The 15,333-nt window shown below is 40.2% G+C and overlaps 2 protein-coding genes across 4 annotated transcripts in view; both read left to right on the top strand.

Moving 5' to 3' along the window:
• The window catches only part of TMEM87A (transmembrane protein 87A), a 43,432-nt gene extending 40,195 nt beyond the window's left edge, over nucleotides 1–3,237 (top strand). For all 3 annotated transcript variants that reach the window (XM_082836291.1, XM_082836290.1, XM_082836292.1), the window contains exon 20: nucleotides 2,004–3,237. In XM_082836291.1, coding sequence (XP_082692417.1) covers nucleotides 2,004–2,045 — 42 coding nt within the window. In that variant the 3' untranslated portion in view covers nucleotides 2,046–3,237. The remainder of the gene's footprint in view (nucleotides 1–2,003) is intronic.
• Nucleotides 3,238–5,091: 1,854 nt separating this feature from the next.
• Nucleotides 5,092–15,333, top strand: part of VPS39 (VPS39 subunit of HOPS complex) — a 47,723-nt gene continuing 37,481 nt past the window's right edge. The window contains exons 1-2 of the mRNA XM_082846998.1: nucleotides 5,092–5,281; nucleotides 12,782–12,847. Of these exons, the coding sequence (XP_082703124.1) occupies nucleotides 5,209–5,281; nucleotides 12,782–12,847 (139 nt within the window). The 5' untranslated portion in view covers nucleotides 5,092–5,208. The remainder of the gene's footprint in view (nucleotides 5,282–12,781; nucleotides 12,848–15,333) is intronic.

Genomic DNA, 15,333 nt, shown 5'->3' with positions numbered 1-15,333 from the left:
ACATGCCGCGGAGCGGCTGGGCCCGTGAGCCATGGCCGCTGGGCCTGCGCGTCCTCTGCAGCGGGAGAGGCCACAACAGTGAGAGGCTCATGTACTGCAAAAAAAAAAAAAGTTATTTTAATTTACCTACTATGCAGTGTTACCTGTGTCACTGTCCTCCAGATAATAAGGATAATTAGTACCTCTAATGTTTATGTTGATTATTAGTCTTTTAATATGGCTCCATACACTTTATCTAGAAGATTTCACATGAGGTTTTATGTAAGAATTGCAGTCTGAGTTCGTGGAAACCACTTCTAGACGTGTTCTGAATGTTTAGGTTATTCTAGAGTGACGATTTCAGAAAGCCTTTTAAAAGCCTCTGCCCAATTGTGACTTACTGTGTTGGATTGACTGCTAAAAAATGGTTACTTCTCACTGACCTGCTGTGTGGTGCAGTACACAGTGTCAGATTTCTTAGCTGTTGCATGCATTGAGATAATTGAGAACTCTACCTTTTAGACAAGCCTTTGCTTTTTGTGGTATATTCTGCAGTTCCTAGATCTTTCTCTTGGGAGCCATCTTCTGCTAACAGTTTGCCTTTAGGGTATCCCGTTGGCTCCAACTCTCCAGACACGCATATTTCAGCCAGAGGAGGCTGAGTATGTGAAACCCAGTTGTGCCGTTTATGGGAATATGGGTTTATTGTAATACTTTTGGTGGCACTGAATTCATCTGTTTATATTTTCCTGTGTGAAAAAATGATTTAAGAACTGAAAAAGAACAATGAATTACAAGAGAAACAAATTAAATAAAGGACTAGGAATCAAAACAGCATCAGACTCTTCAACAATGTTGGAAGCTAGAAGATAACAGAACAATGTCTTTGAATTCTGAGAAAAATTATTTTCAAACTAGAATTCTGTACTCAACTATCAATATAAGGGTAAAACAAAGATGTTTTCAGTCATGCAAAAACTAAAATAATTGACATCCTATGTGTGCTTTCTCAGGAAAGTATTAGAAAATGTTATTCGTAAAATGAGGGAACTAAAAAGAGAAAGACTTCGGATCCAGGAAGTAAAGGATCCGACACAGAGAGGCAGGGATAAATTCCTAGGATGATGTAAGAAATTCTCAGAGTGTGACAGCTGGGCAACAAGTTTGGAGAACAGCTAGTCTGGAATGGAGCGGGAGAACAGAGAGCTTCAGGGACGAGTATTTCTAAGGGAAAAAACCTGAAAAGGATAGATAATCTGATGTAATTGATCATATTGAAAAGGGATTTACAGTTCTGTCAGAGTTTGGGATAAATTTGTTATAGGTACTTAGCAAATGAAGCAAAGGAAAAATGAAAAAATACTCTAAGGTAAAATTAATTACTGTGAAATTTAACAGTATTACATTAATTTTCTCAATTGAAATGGCATACTATAAATACTATTTTATAGTCAAATGTAATTTTTTTACGATTTAAAAAAATTATGGTGAAAAACACATAAAATCTACCATTCTAACCTTTCTCAAGTGCAAAGTGTTGACTTATATGCACATTGCTTTGCAACAGATCTCTAGAACTTTTTCATCATATGTAATTTTAGTCGGCATATTTCATTGTAAGGATATACTATAGTTTGTTTATACAGTCCTATATTTTGAGTGTTGCAGTGGAGATGCTAGTGGCTAAATCTTTGCCCACATCCTTGACTATTTCATTAAGTTAAATTCCTGAATCAGAGGAGGTACACATTTTTATTAAAGCTTAAGTGACTCTAAAACATACAGTTCCCTTTGATTTGTGGTTTGTTGTCCAGAAGCCTAGAGGTTTTGCTTCAGTTAATCTTGGGACTTGGACATCTGTGTGTATCAAAATCTTTATAGATGGTTAGGAACCGTTGCTCTAAATATTTAATGAACATAAGCAAGTACTTATAGAAAATGTGTGTGTGGTCATCTTTGGAAAAGATATCTGGAATGTAGACCATTTAAAATTAATATACTTAGCATAACCTTTTTCCCCCTAGGAACGAATGATCACGCACTTTGAAAGGTCCAAAATGGAGTAAAGAATGGGAAGATTTGCAGCTGAAGATGGCTAGTATCTGGGAAGAGATCAGCTTCTGTGTTAGTCTTTACACTGCTCCATGGGATTAAAGGAGGCAATGACATCCTGATCTGTTCCTTGATCTTTGTGCATTGGAGCTGGCGAGAGGTGTTGGAACAAGGAGAACATTCTATTGAAAACAAGGTCATAGGATGAGAAAAATCTACAAGTTTTTTATTTGCAGCATTGATGCCCCTTTCCCTCCCACACCCTGACATGGATGTTTATGCAACTTGTGTATGTTGTTCCTAAACCTTCTATAATGTTTAAATTGTTTAATCTGTCAAACTAAAAAATTTAACATCTTCTGAAGAACTGTGACATCAACACCATAATAAGTAATATCCAGGAGCAACTGCCTGTAATTTTAATTTATTTAGGGAGTTACATAGGTGATGGGGGAAATTGTTAATTATTTTTGCATTTCCTGGGAAGCCAAGGTTAAATCTTGCAGAGGTAGTTTTGAGAAAAAGGAGTCCTTCTGCGTTAAGGAGCCATGGTTCTAATAATGATTAAAAGAACAACCAAAAAAAAAAAAAAAAAAGAAAGAAAGAGAGAGACTGTTACAGTGTGATTTAGATCATTTGAAAAAGCAAAATCAAGTGCAATTTTGTTTACAAACGGTGTATATTAAAGATTTTTCTATTTCAGATGTACTTTAGAGAGAAATATTAGCTTAACTCTTTTGACATCTGCTATTGTGACACATCCCATTGCTGGCAATGTGGTGCACACTCCAGAACTTTTAACTACTGTTTTGTAAGCCTTCAAGGGCAGCATTGCAGAGTCCTAGGCAATGCTTTGCTTGTCTTCATGCCTTTTACTGGGTGTTGCACTAGATGCAGAAAGGCACTCCGTCGTAAGTGCATGTGAGTGAGCACCCTGTTAAAGGGATTATAATGCTTCAGAAGCAGGAGCTAATACAAAGGAAACAGGTCCTTCTGGCTTAAACAGTTTTTTCTGCATGAAATAGTGTGGAGGCCCTGGACTGCTGCTCATTCTTTAGGATCGACTGTTCTTGTATCTGGTGTTGGTTTAGGGATGGTTTATAAGAAACATCACAAGGTGATGGGATTCATTTGAAGCACTATATTTGTTTGAATGATTTTGTCCAATTTTGCCTTCCCAAGATTTTTTGTTCTACATAGAAAGTTCATGCCACTTTTTAATATTAAAAAATTTTAACAAAATTGATATCTTTTTCTCACTTTTTCTCCAGACTTTCTTTAAAGACCCTTCTTTCTCCCAAACTCTCTCCTGTAGAATTTTCCTTCCATGGTTTTTATTCTATGTTGTCTTATTTTCCGCTCAAACCAGTGACCACACTACTACAATCTTCACTAAAGTGTTCAATATTTATGTAACATTTCTCTATAGTTGTTTGGTATGGTGATTGACAACAACAAAATATCACCTAGATAGTATCTCTAAGAGACAATATGAAGAACTGACTATTCTCAGGTTAACCCATTTGCAAAAGGCTGGTGTTAACTTCGTGTGCTTGTTCTTCCACAGTGAAACTTAGCAAGTGAACAGTAGCATAATGCAGCAGGATAGTTGGTCAAACATTTTTCAAGACTGGTTAGATATTAACTTGAGACTAGGCTAAAAAAAAAAAAAAAACCCACCCCGGCCATGTCATGTGGCTTGCAGGGTCTTAGTTTCCTGACCAGGAATTGAACCTGGGCCTTGGCAGTGAAAGTGCCAAGTCCTAACCACTGGACCACCTGGGAATTCCCAAGAACCTGTTGTTTTAAGCAGGAGTGTATAGCACAAATTCTATAGGTTGATTATTCTTTCTGCTTTCTCTTATGGCTTCTTGTGTTACTTTGCTTGGTTATAGTGTATCAGTTCCTAGAAGAGGTTCAGAAGGAATTTGTAGTATCACACTGACCTGTTACCTTAGAGTTTACATTGTTTATTTTGGTCTTGGTCCTTGGGTCTGGAACTACAAGGTATTCGGCCTTCTTCTAGCACAGCAGCTGGTAATTCTAAATTTTCCAATTCAGTTTCTATGGTGAAAACCAGCCACAAGATTTGTTTAGCAATTTTTCTGTTTCTTGCTACTTGAAAATATTTCATTTGATTATCAGAAACAGCATTTGATAAAGATGGGACAGTATTCCTAATTTACAGATGAAGAGACTGTAAAACTGACCAGGGCCAGTCAGTGGGTTTTTGTTTTTTAACACCTTACATCATAGACTCACTCCTTTTTTCTTTTATATTTTGCTTTAAACCAAATGCTTAATTTTATGACATGTCTGCTGTTTTCTTGGGGCTAAACTGCCAGATACAGATCATTCTTGCATTGGTTCTCAAACTTTAAAGTTCATGGACTCTCCTTGGGGACTTATTAAATGATTACTGGACTCCCCACTCCACAATTTTTGAGTCACTAGGGCTGGAATGAGGTCTGAGATTGCCTAACAAGTTCCCAGGTGATGCTGATCTAGGGACCACACTTTGAGAACCACAGGCTTAGACTAACCCGTAAAATACAAGGGTAAGGTACTCGAACTAGTTGGGTTTATAATGGTAATACTAAAACTACCATTGAGTGCTTAGATTGTTAGCCGTTGCTGAGCTTAGATAGGTACACTTAGGTGTACCTAGATAGGTACAACTTAGATAGGTACACAACACTACCATCATTTTGCAGATAAGGAAACTAAGACTTCTAGAGATTGTTTCTTAAACGCCACAGCTACTTAGCTCATTTCCTAAATGGTACATCTCCATCCCAGGTCTAACCGACACCAAAGCCTGAATTCTTCACTACCCTATGCTGCCCAAGACAGTTGTAAGATTAAAATCCTTTTTCCTTCTTGTTAAGCCCACGGCCACTCGCACTCCACGATGGAGAAGGTCGGTCCAGGGTGAAACGCAGTCCCAATCACCAGGGCATTCCTCGAGTGTGCTCTAGGAACCGGAGCGGAAGGGGCGGGGCTTCGGTTGCGGAAGGGGCGGGCTTGGCTCTGCAGGAAGTCCGGTGTTGATGATGGCTCTATTGCCCAAGAGCCAGTAGCAGGGGTCCCGGCTCTTCCCTTGGGCTGATTCCGTCCCCACACCCGACCCGGCACAGTCCGGGTGAGACTGCGGCGGCGGCGACTCCGCCCGCCGCCATGCACGACGCCTTTGAACCGGTGCCGATCCTAGAAAAGCTGCCTCTGCAGATCGACTGTCTGGCTGCCTGGGGTGAGCCGAGGGGCCAGGCGGGGTCAGCGCGGGAGCGGCTGGGACCTTTCACGAGGCGAGGGAAGTGGACGGGAGTCTGGCTGTGTGGACTCCGGTCGAACGCCGTTAGAGAGGGGCCTGGGATGAGGGAGGGCAGAGCACTGTTGACAGCGAGGGTGGTGGAGCTGTTTGCTTTTGATGGTTTATTTGTTTTTTTGCATTGAACAAGTTAACAGCTATGTCTTTTCCCCCTTAATGATCGCTCATCGCTTACTTCTAATTACTGTAGCTAACTTGTTACTCTCCACTCTTAATCTAGCCGAGTGGTTGATTGCCTTATAGTCAAAATGCCCAAGTTACCTAGCTTTTCTAGGTAGAAAAGCATCATTCCAGGCTGTCATGAAACCTAACCTATAAAAACTTGCATGATCCTTTTGGGATTGGCCAGTGCAGAAAGCAGGGTCAGGTGTCTCTTCTCTGCTCCAGAATACAAATGGTTTCTGAAATAAACCTTGACTCTTAACTACAAACATTATGCTCCTATCTGTGAGTGTGTGTCTGATAACCAAAGACCAAACAGAAGTAATTTCAGTCTTTCCTGTTAATGTCCAGGTCCTAGAAATCAAGGGCCATAAAAAGGTGGCTCAGAACCCTCAATCAGATCTTATATTGAGCCAGGTACCCATGATGGGCCTGGTGGAAGCTGGTGTCCTATTCATTATCTGTGGACAGTGCCACCTAGTCAGAGTTCTCCACATCCTTTTCAGTAAGGTGCTTTCACTCTAGATCTTCCTATTAATGTGTGCCCCTCACCACCACCCCAACCTTTAGCAGCCCTGGACCTCTTTTTTTTTTAATTGAAGTATAGTTGATTTACAATGTTGTGTTAATTTCTACTGTACAGCAAAGTGATTTAGTTATATATATATATATATATACACACACATTATTTTTCATATTCTTTTCCATTATAGTTTATCACAGGATATTGAATATAGTTCCCTGTTCTCTACAGTAGGACCTTGTTGTTTAGCTCTGGGCCTCTTTAAAGTCACACCTCCACAGCAAGCTGTCCTAGGGTTAAGGAGAGAATCCTCCTTCCTCCAGATGTCTCAAGAAAACTGCCATTTTTCTGTCATTAAATGCTCTCAGTAAAAATTAAAAATAAATAGAGGAGAAATAAAGAAATTGAAAAAATGAAAGACCTGACACTCAGCACAAAGGGGCTCATTCTCCTGTTTCTTCATCAAGTATGTATTAAGTGCCTACATGGACCAGTCTCTCTGCTAGAGACAAGAATACAAGGATGAATAAGAAACAATGCCTGTGCTCCTAGGACACAACGTGGCAGGCAAAGAAATATGAACAGACTACGATGCAAGATAAATGATACTAGAGACATATGCTGCCTAACATGGGAACGTGGAGGGAGGGGTATTCCACTCAGCCTCAGACATATACTTCTGAAAAGGATGGATGCAGCTACTTATCACACTGTACTTAGCTTGTCAGAATTCTTGACTCTGATACCCTGTGGGACTAGCAGTACACATATCTCAGTCTCTTTCACCAACTCCGGTTCATGTCAGTGAAGATTGCCTGAACCTGTGCTTTCCAGAAATACAGTTTTTGAAATGGTAGATAGCTTTCACTCTGCCTGATCTCCAAGCAAACAGGAGAAACACCCATTGCCTACTAGGATGCTCTGATAGGTATTGGCTACAAGAGGCCATTTACTGCCTTGTGCCTCAAAACTACTTTATTTTCAGACTTTACCAGCAATAAATATTGCTATTTCTAGTTGTTACCCCTTCTATCTACACCATGACCTTAGGCGGAAAGTTCATCCAGGAACCTCCAGGCTTCTGGAGAGCCAGACAATATTGGAGGTGGAAGATGTCACGGAGCCACCATAATCCATCTCCTGGGATATGGGAATGAGGAAAATAATGATGATGATGATGACTTCTCCTGAAACTCTGTAGTTGTAGAATCCAGCTGCCTCTTCAGCATCTTCATTTGGATATCTGGTTGCATGGCCAAAACAGTTCTTGATTTCAAAACATGCCTGTCCCCCTGTATCCCATAGCTCAGCATATGGCATTTCTGTTTGCCCATTTGGTTAAGGCCCAAATCATTGGAATTATTCTTGACTTCTCTTATTCTCTTATATACCACATCCAATCCATCAGCAAATCTTGTCTGCTCCACCTCCTGAAAAATTCCACAATCCAGTCACTTCTCTCCATCTCTACTGTTAAGTACTGTTGACGAAGACACCAGTCTCTCTCATCTGAATTACTGTAGTAGTCTTCTAACTGATTACCCTGGGTTTGCCATTGTGCCATTTGCAGTATTTTAGCCACACAGAGGTAGAGTGATCCTTTGAAAACTTAATCTAATTGCATCTCTCTTCTGCTCAAAACCCTCCAGTAGCTTCACATCACAACTAGAATAACAACACCTGTCATCACAGCACCTGTCATGATCAGGCCTCTGGTTACTTCCCTGATTTTATCCCCTTTGTTCTTATCCCTTGCTCCTTTCTGATACTAGTTACACTGTCTTCCTTGTTCCATGAGCACAAAAGCATGTAACTATCTCAGGGCCTTTGCACTTGCTGTTTCCTCTGCCTGGCACTCTCTTGTCCTAGGTATTATATGGCTCATTCCTCATTTCATTTGCTGAAATGTCACATAAATCTGCAAGACCTTCCCTAACTATTCTATATAAAAGAAAATGCCACATCCACCAATGTGCTACTCTTTTACTCAGCCTTATCTTCTTTCACAGATTGCCACCTAATGCTATTTTATATGTTATTATTGTCTCTGTCATTCCATATTAGAATATAAATTTCTTCAGAGCAGTAACTTTGTTTTGTACATAGGTTTATTTGCAGTGCCTAGAACAGTTCCTGACTCATAATGGATACTTATTAAATATTTGCTTAATTAATTAATAGTAGTAATGGCTTCCATTACTGAGTACTAATCTGTATTAAGCATTTATGAAATAATAACAACTCCATTTTGCAGAAGAAGAACCTGAAAATTTAAGTAGTTTTTCCAAGGTCACGTCCAGTAAATCATGTCTGATTCTAGAGCCTGTTTCTCAAACTTTGATGTATATTCAGAGCCTATAAAAAATGTAGGGGGTATGTGTGTATCTGTGTGTGTGTATACCCAATCATTTTTATTTATATTTTCCAAAGAAACAATGGAAAAATAAATCAAGAATGATTAAAATGGTTACCCATAGGGCTTCCCTGATGGCGCAGTGGTTGAGAGTCCGCCTGCCGATGCAGGGGACACGGGTTCCTGCCCCGGTCCGGGAAGATCCCACATGCCGCGGAGCAGCTGGGCCCATGAGCCATGGCAGCTGAGCCTGCGCGTCCGGAGCCGGTGCTCCGCAACGGGAGAGGCCACAACAGTGAGAGGCCCACGTACTGCAAAAAAAAAAAAAAAAGGTTACCTATAGCAGAAGGAAGAGAACAGGGGGAAGTGGACATGGAGGGACTTCTCGTAGTTTTAGCTTTGGAACTAGGTAAATGTCTCATGTAATTAAAAAATGCAGATTTTGGGGCACCACCACAGAATCATTGCATCGGAATCTCTGGGAGCAGGGCTTAGGAATGTGCATTTTTAATAAGTCCAAGTGATTCTGATGCAGCTAAACAGGGGCTGATGCTTTGAGAAACACTGTTCTTTGCCGTATGACCCAAAGAAGAGAAGTGCCCACTACCCTGTTCATCTGTGTACTCCCTGCTGTGTTCAGCAGTGGTTGTTTATCACATGAGTTTGGACTGGGTGGCAACGTTGGATGGAGCTTCACTAGGGTAATTGTGAGCTAGAGGGCTCTACCTTCCTTCCCAGGAGGAATCATGTCTAACCTGTGGCTCAGGATTAGGCCATCAGGAATTTTCTAGGGCTGGCTCTTGTTTGTTTTTGTATGTGTTACCCGTTTGTGTAGTGTGTTCCACTTTCTATGTGCAATGTTGAGTCTCAGAAGGGACTGTCTATCCCGTGCTCTGCCTGCTCTGCAGGCTTTTCATTTTCTGTGTCTTGTGTGCACGGCTGTGTTATATGATGACATAGAGTGTGCACAGGCCAGCCTGGGTCAGGTCCTCTGGCCCTCTGAGCCCCCACTGACGTCTGTAACCAAATCAAGCCTCTTCAGAGCTCTGTGCCATCATTACCTCTGGGTGATACACTGTTTTTCTTTTCTTTTTAATAAATTTAATTAACTTATTTATTTTTGGCTGCATTGGATCTTCATTGGTGCGTATGGGCTCTCTCTAGTTGCGGCGAGCGGGGGCTACTCTTCATTGCGGTGCGTGGGCTTCTCGTTGCAGTGGAGCACGGGCTCTAGGCGTGTGGGCTTCAGTAGTTGTGGCGCACGGGCTTAGTTGCTCCGTGACATGTGGGATCTTCCTGGACCAGGGATCGAACCCGTGTCCCCTGCATTGGCAGGCGGATTCTTAATCACCACGCCACCAGGGAAGTCCCCACTGTTTTTCCTTATGAGTTTGAGGATTAGGAATGAGTATGTGTGTGGTGCTTTTACTAGTTAAAAGAAAGCTGTTAACAATACTTTGCATGTATGAGAAATGCATTTTCCTCAGCATCTCCAAAGGAATGCTTGAGAAAGGTCAAATAAAATTTCAATTTAATTTTTTTTTTAATTTCAATGAATTTGTCTGATTCAATTTCATGACCAATAGAGTAGACATTTGATAGAAACATCTATTGATAAATAAACATTTCAATAAAAATGGAAAGCAGACTCTTAAAAGTCATACTTAGGAGTTTGGCTTCATATTTTGGTAGTACAGCTTCATGAGGATTTTTTTAAGCCCCAGTGTGACAGCATTGGAGCTATGCTGTAAGGTAACAGATAGCAAACACGGAAGTACACATAGAGTGAGACCAGCTGAGGGGTCCCTGGAGAGACTCTGTTGGGGAGGGCTGTTGCCGGGTACCTTGTAGAGGTAAAATTGATAGGCCTTGCAGACCAGGGTGGGAGATGAAGCTGTTTTGAAAGAGGTAAAGAAAAATAGGAACTGGCAGGGGCTTGGGGGTCACAGTGGAGAGGATGGGGAAGATGGTGAACATTATGGTGGCCTTTTTGCTATAGATTTTTCTATATGTTATAAGTGAATTAAAAAAGATTCTACTTCATTTTATTTGTATTTGAAACATTAGTGGGTGTCCTAAAAATCAACTTTAATATTTTCAATTGCTCAATACAGTGATATCTATAAGTAAAGTTCTAAACATAATATCGTTTGCAAAGCAAGCATTGTGAACTGAATTCTTTTCTTTTTTTCACCATGTTCTGCTCCGACATAAATCACAGTGTTCCATTGGAGCTAGTGTTATTTCTGATTCCCACTTATGTCATTGAGAGCACACTATGTCTGAACTTTCTGTGCTCTGCCTTTACTTTAAAACCCAAAAGAGGACAGAGTCACTATCTTTTTCTGGAAGGCTAAGGACATCAACCTGGAGAAATGTTCCTGATGTGGCTCCTGACCTGTTTTTATAAACATAACCATTGTCTTTCAGACAGCCTGTGGCTGACACCTATTCTTTTGAGATGGGATGCCTTAGTAAGTGCATTGTAGCATGGGGTTAAGGATCAGACAGACTGGAGTTGGAATCCTGCCACTGCTACACATATCTTACTACATGTGTGACTCTGGACAAGTTACCTAGGCCTCAACTTTCTCATCTATAAAATGGGGATTTAAGAAAAGGACATAAGTTAAAGGATAGTTGTTATAACCTATGATAAGTGCTTAGCATTTCCTGGAACACAACGCATGTTCTATAAAGTTTATCTATTTATGTCATTATCTAATATTTTATTTTGCAAAAGATCAAGAGTTTATGAAAGGAATAAGTGACTGTTACAACCTCAAAAACCTGAGGAAGTACATGCTTAACTTCCTTTAGTGATTTAATATAAATCTGTCAGAGTAATTATTTAAGTCCTTTCAGAACCTTTTGCCTTTTAGCCTAGACCGATGTCTCCCAAAATGCTGTCCCTGAACAAACAGCATCAGCATCACTTGGGGACTTGTTAGAAATGCAGATCCCCAGGCCGACTTCCAGACCTACTGAATCAGAAACTTGAGGGCCGGGCCTAGCAATCTGTTTTAATAAATCCCCAAATAATTCTGATACACACCAAAGTTTAAGAACCACTGGCCTAGACCATCATTTTTAAAATTTTAAATAATAGCTTTATTGAGATGTAATCCATATACCATACAATTCACCCATTTAAAGTGTACAATTCAGTGGTTTTTAGTACATTCACAGAGTTGTGCAAGTATTGCCACAATTTTAGAACATTTTCATCACCCTAAAAAGAAACCCCGTTTCTTTTTCCCCAGTCCCACCAGCCCCATTTTCCTAAGCCTACGAACCCCAGGCAACCACTGATCTTTCTGTCTCTAGATTTGCCTATCCAGGACATTTCATGTAATAGAATCATGCAATATGTAGCCTTTTTTGTCTGGCTTCTTTTATTTAGCATAATGTTGTCAGATCCATCCTATTGTAGTATATATCAGCACTTCATTCCTTTTAATGGCTAATCAGCACTTCATTCCTTTTAATGGCTAATAGTCCATTGTATGGATACGTCACATTTTGTTTATCCATTCATCAGTTGATGGATACTTGGGTTCTTTCCACCTTTTGGCTATTGTGAATAATACTCCTATGAACATTTATGTACAAGTTTTTGTGTGGACATATGTTTTCATTTCTGTTGTGTGTATGCCCATGGGTGGAATTCCTGGGTTATATGATAACTCTATGTTTAGTCTCTTATGGAACTATCAGACTGTTTTTCAAAGGGCTGCACCATTTTATTTTCCTGCCAACAATGCGTGAGGGTTCCAGTTTCTTCACGTCTTTGGCAACACTTATTATTATCTGTTAGACCATGTTTTGAGATAATGAATTCTGTAAGTTTAATATGCTATGGCACTTCTTATTTTTCCTAAAGTAAAATCATCAGACCTTCAAAGGATGCCTATTAGCTGTTATTTCTGAGATCAGATACCTAGTTTTATGTTTATACTACCCATTTTATGATTTTATAAACTTCCATGAAATTTTTGGTCAGTTTCATTTTGAAACAATGAAGCCAGGGACATTTTTCATTCTCTAATATGTCTCACCTAGTTAAATATTTCTTCAATTAGTTGATTCTGAAACATTTCTTTCTCTTTTTTTTTTTTTTTTTTTTTGGCTGCACGTCACGGCATGTGGGATCTCAGTTCCCCAACCAGGGATCGAACCTGTGCCCCCTGCAGTGGAAGTGCAGTCTTAACCACTGGACCGCCAGGGAAGTCCCTCAAACATTTCTTGAATATAAACATTCCTTAGTTTTGCAAAACACCTACTATCAAAAGCAACTCGTTTTCTCAACCCTTTGATTTCTGATTATAAGCTCCAGCTAAAGAAATAGGGTCTTACTAAAGCTGATGGTCCTTTTCTTTTCCAGAGGAATGGCTGCTTGTTGGAACGAAACAGGGTCATCTTCTTCTCTATAGGATTCGGAAGGATGTTGGTAAGTGGCAGCTTTTCAGAACAAAGTACGAGGTGGCTTACTGCTCATGTAAAAAAAAAAAATATATATATATATATATATATATGTATACACTGTAAAATCAGTGATTCCTGGACCATTAAAAGAGTGCTTGCTTCAGCAGCACATATACTAAAACTGGACCGTTACAAGAGTGACTGCGGGTTGGCAGTAGTGCAGTGGAAAAGTGGGGAGAAACTTGTGAGAATCTCCGGGGTTTTCTCTTTTTTTCAGACTGTATTTCCCTACCCCCATCTGGGAGGTGAGGCTAGATGTTTTTTCCCTTCTCACTTCTTGGAGACTCATACCAGAAATAAGAAATATTACAATGAGAGTAAAATTCTCATGAAAATGGTATGGTAGTAGGAAAAAAAAATTAAGAGCCATTGATGTTAAAGATCTTGTTAAACTTCTGCGGGGTGGACTAGGACAGAGGGGACCTGGGCTTGAGTCAGGTTTTACTTCTCCCCAGTCACGTGACTATGAGTAGGTCCTTTCCAATGTCAGTTTCCTCTTCCATAAAGCATCTCACAAAATTGCTGGGGTCAGATGCAAGGACTTTGAAAACTAAAACTTTAATCAAATATTTCTTTGTCAGTAAAAATGTAGAATAACTAAAAGTATTTGACGTTTATTCTGTTAGAGTGCCCTCTAATGGGGAAAAAAGTACCTTGCTCCCTTTTCCTAATTTTATTTATGTTCTCTGTGGAAAATTGATGTGTTTGGATATTATACCCTGGAGCTACAGAGTATAGAAGTCAGCTATTAATGCCAGAGTAGGTTGAACCATATTAAATTGTCATTATTTGGCTATATTAGAAAAAACAAAATTTCATAGCTTTCAACCTAATATATAACTTATCATAGTGAATAGCTTAATGTAAGTGTGGAAATAGAGCCTTCTCTTTGGAACCTGTAGCAAGGGTAACATATTGGGAAAAAAAGAGTATCTTACTGGTGTAAAGGAGGAAAAAATTCTTTTTAACTCTACCCATCTTAGGTTGATTGTATGGGGACCTGTAAATCAGAGAAGCAACAAGACAAAGGAAAAGGACTTTGAGTTTCTACAGTGGCAAATTATGGGAAGGCAAATATATGGGGGAACTAATTAGAGATGTTTGTTATGTAGATTCCTCTGGTGCAGTCTGTGGGCTGATATGGGTCTCGAGTTGTCTCTAAATTGATTAAATATTGTCCTTGATAGAGAGGAGATGGGAGGCACCTTTGTAAATTTGTGTCTGGCTCTTTGGCAGATGGTGGAGAGCAGAGAGCTTTTCTTGTATCTGCTTCTTCTCAGTTACCTTCAACTCAAAATAATCCTTGTGCCAGGGTAGCATATTTTGGGGTGGCATATTCTGCTACCCTTCACCGGTGCAATTGGGAGGGAGGAAGGTACCTGGTCAGGTTCTGTGGTGGGATAAGAAGAGAAACCAGAAGATCAAAACAGGGTTTACAGTAAGTCCCCTACATACGAACGAGTTCCATTCTGACAGCCCGTTCGTAAGTCCAGCAAAGTTAGCCTCGGTGTCCAACAAAGTTAGCCTAGGTAGCCAGCTAACACAATCAGAGGTCAAGCTGCAATTTCACTCACGCCTGATGTTGATGGAACACGCATTCGCATCTTTGAAAGTTCGCAACTTGGCAGGTTCGTACGTAGGGGACTTACTGTCTTTCATTTCTAAGTTTTTCAACTTTCCTTTAAATCAGGAGTCAGCCAACTTGTTCCAAAAAAAGGACTAAATGTTACCTGAAAACTGGGTTTGCCTCTTAGTGGGTGTTGAGCCAAAAGACACAACCAAGGCAGAGAGTGGGAGAAGGAAGGATTTATTACTTGCAACAAGTAAGGAAAACACTAGGGATCTTTCCCAAAGCACTGTCTCCCCAAACGGCAAAGTTGGGGAAGTTTTTAAGCTAAGGGTCCATGCATATTCATGAAGGGCCTTGGATAGTTGAGAGTCCAAGCGTCAGCTGAGTGAAGTGACTGAGGGTCTGAAAAGGTCAACATCATCATCCCTTAGGTTCCAGTTGATCTGGTGGTTGAGCACCTTAGAGGGGGTTAAATTCTGCAAAATCTCAAGAAAGCGAGGCTAATCTTTACCACTGAAACGGAACTGGGAGTCTTTTCACCTGATTTTTTATCTTTGCTATTGTTACTTCTCTTGCCTGCTAAAGTTTTGTTCTTTTGTTCCCTTAAGATCGTTATTACTGAGATCTGTCCAAGGACAAGCATTGTGGCCAGGCTTAGCTCACAAAATGGCTTAGGCCAAAAATGGCTTCTCTTATATCAAGAAAACCATGACTGGTTCTCTTTCTCCAGGTACCCTCTACCTTATTGACTTACACAAATAGTAAATGTTTTAGGCTTTGCAGGTCATAACATCTCTGTGGTGACTACTGTACTCTGCTACTGTAGCAAAAGAGCAGCTGTAGACAGCATGTAAATGAATGGGTGTGGCTGTGTACCAGTA

This window comes from Leucopleurus acutus, assembly GCF_964270905.1.
Source record: "Leucopleurus acutus genome assembly, chromosome: 1".
Classification (NCBI taxonomy): Eukaryota; Metazoa; Chordata; class Mammalia; order Artiodactyla; family Delphinidae; genus Leucopleurus; species Leucopleurus acutus.
This window is presented reverse-complemented; position numbering and strand designations above follow the sequence as displayed.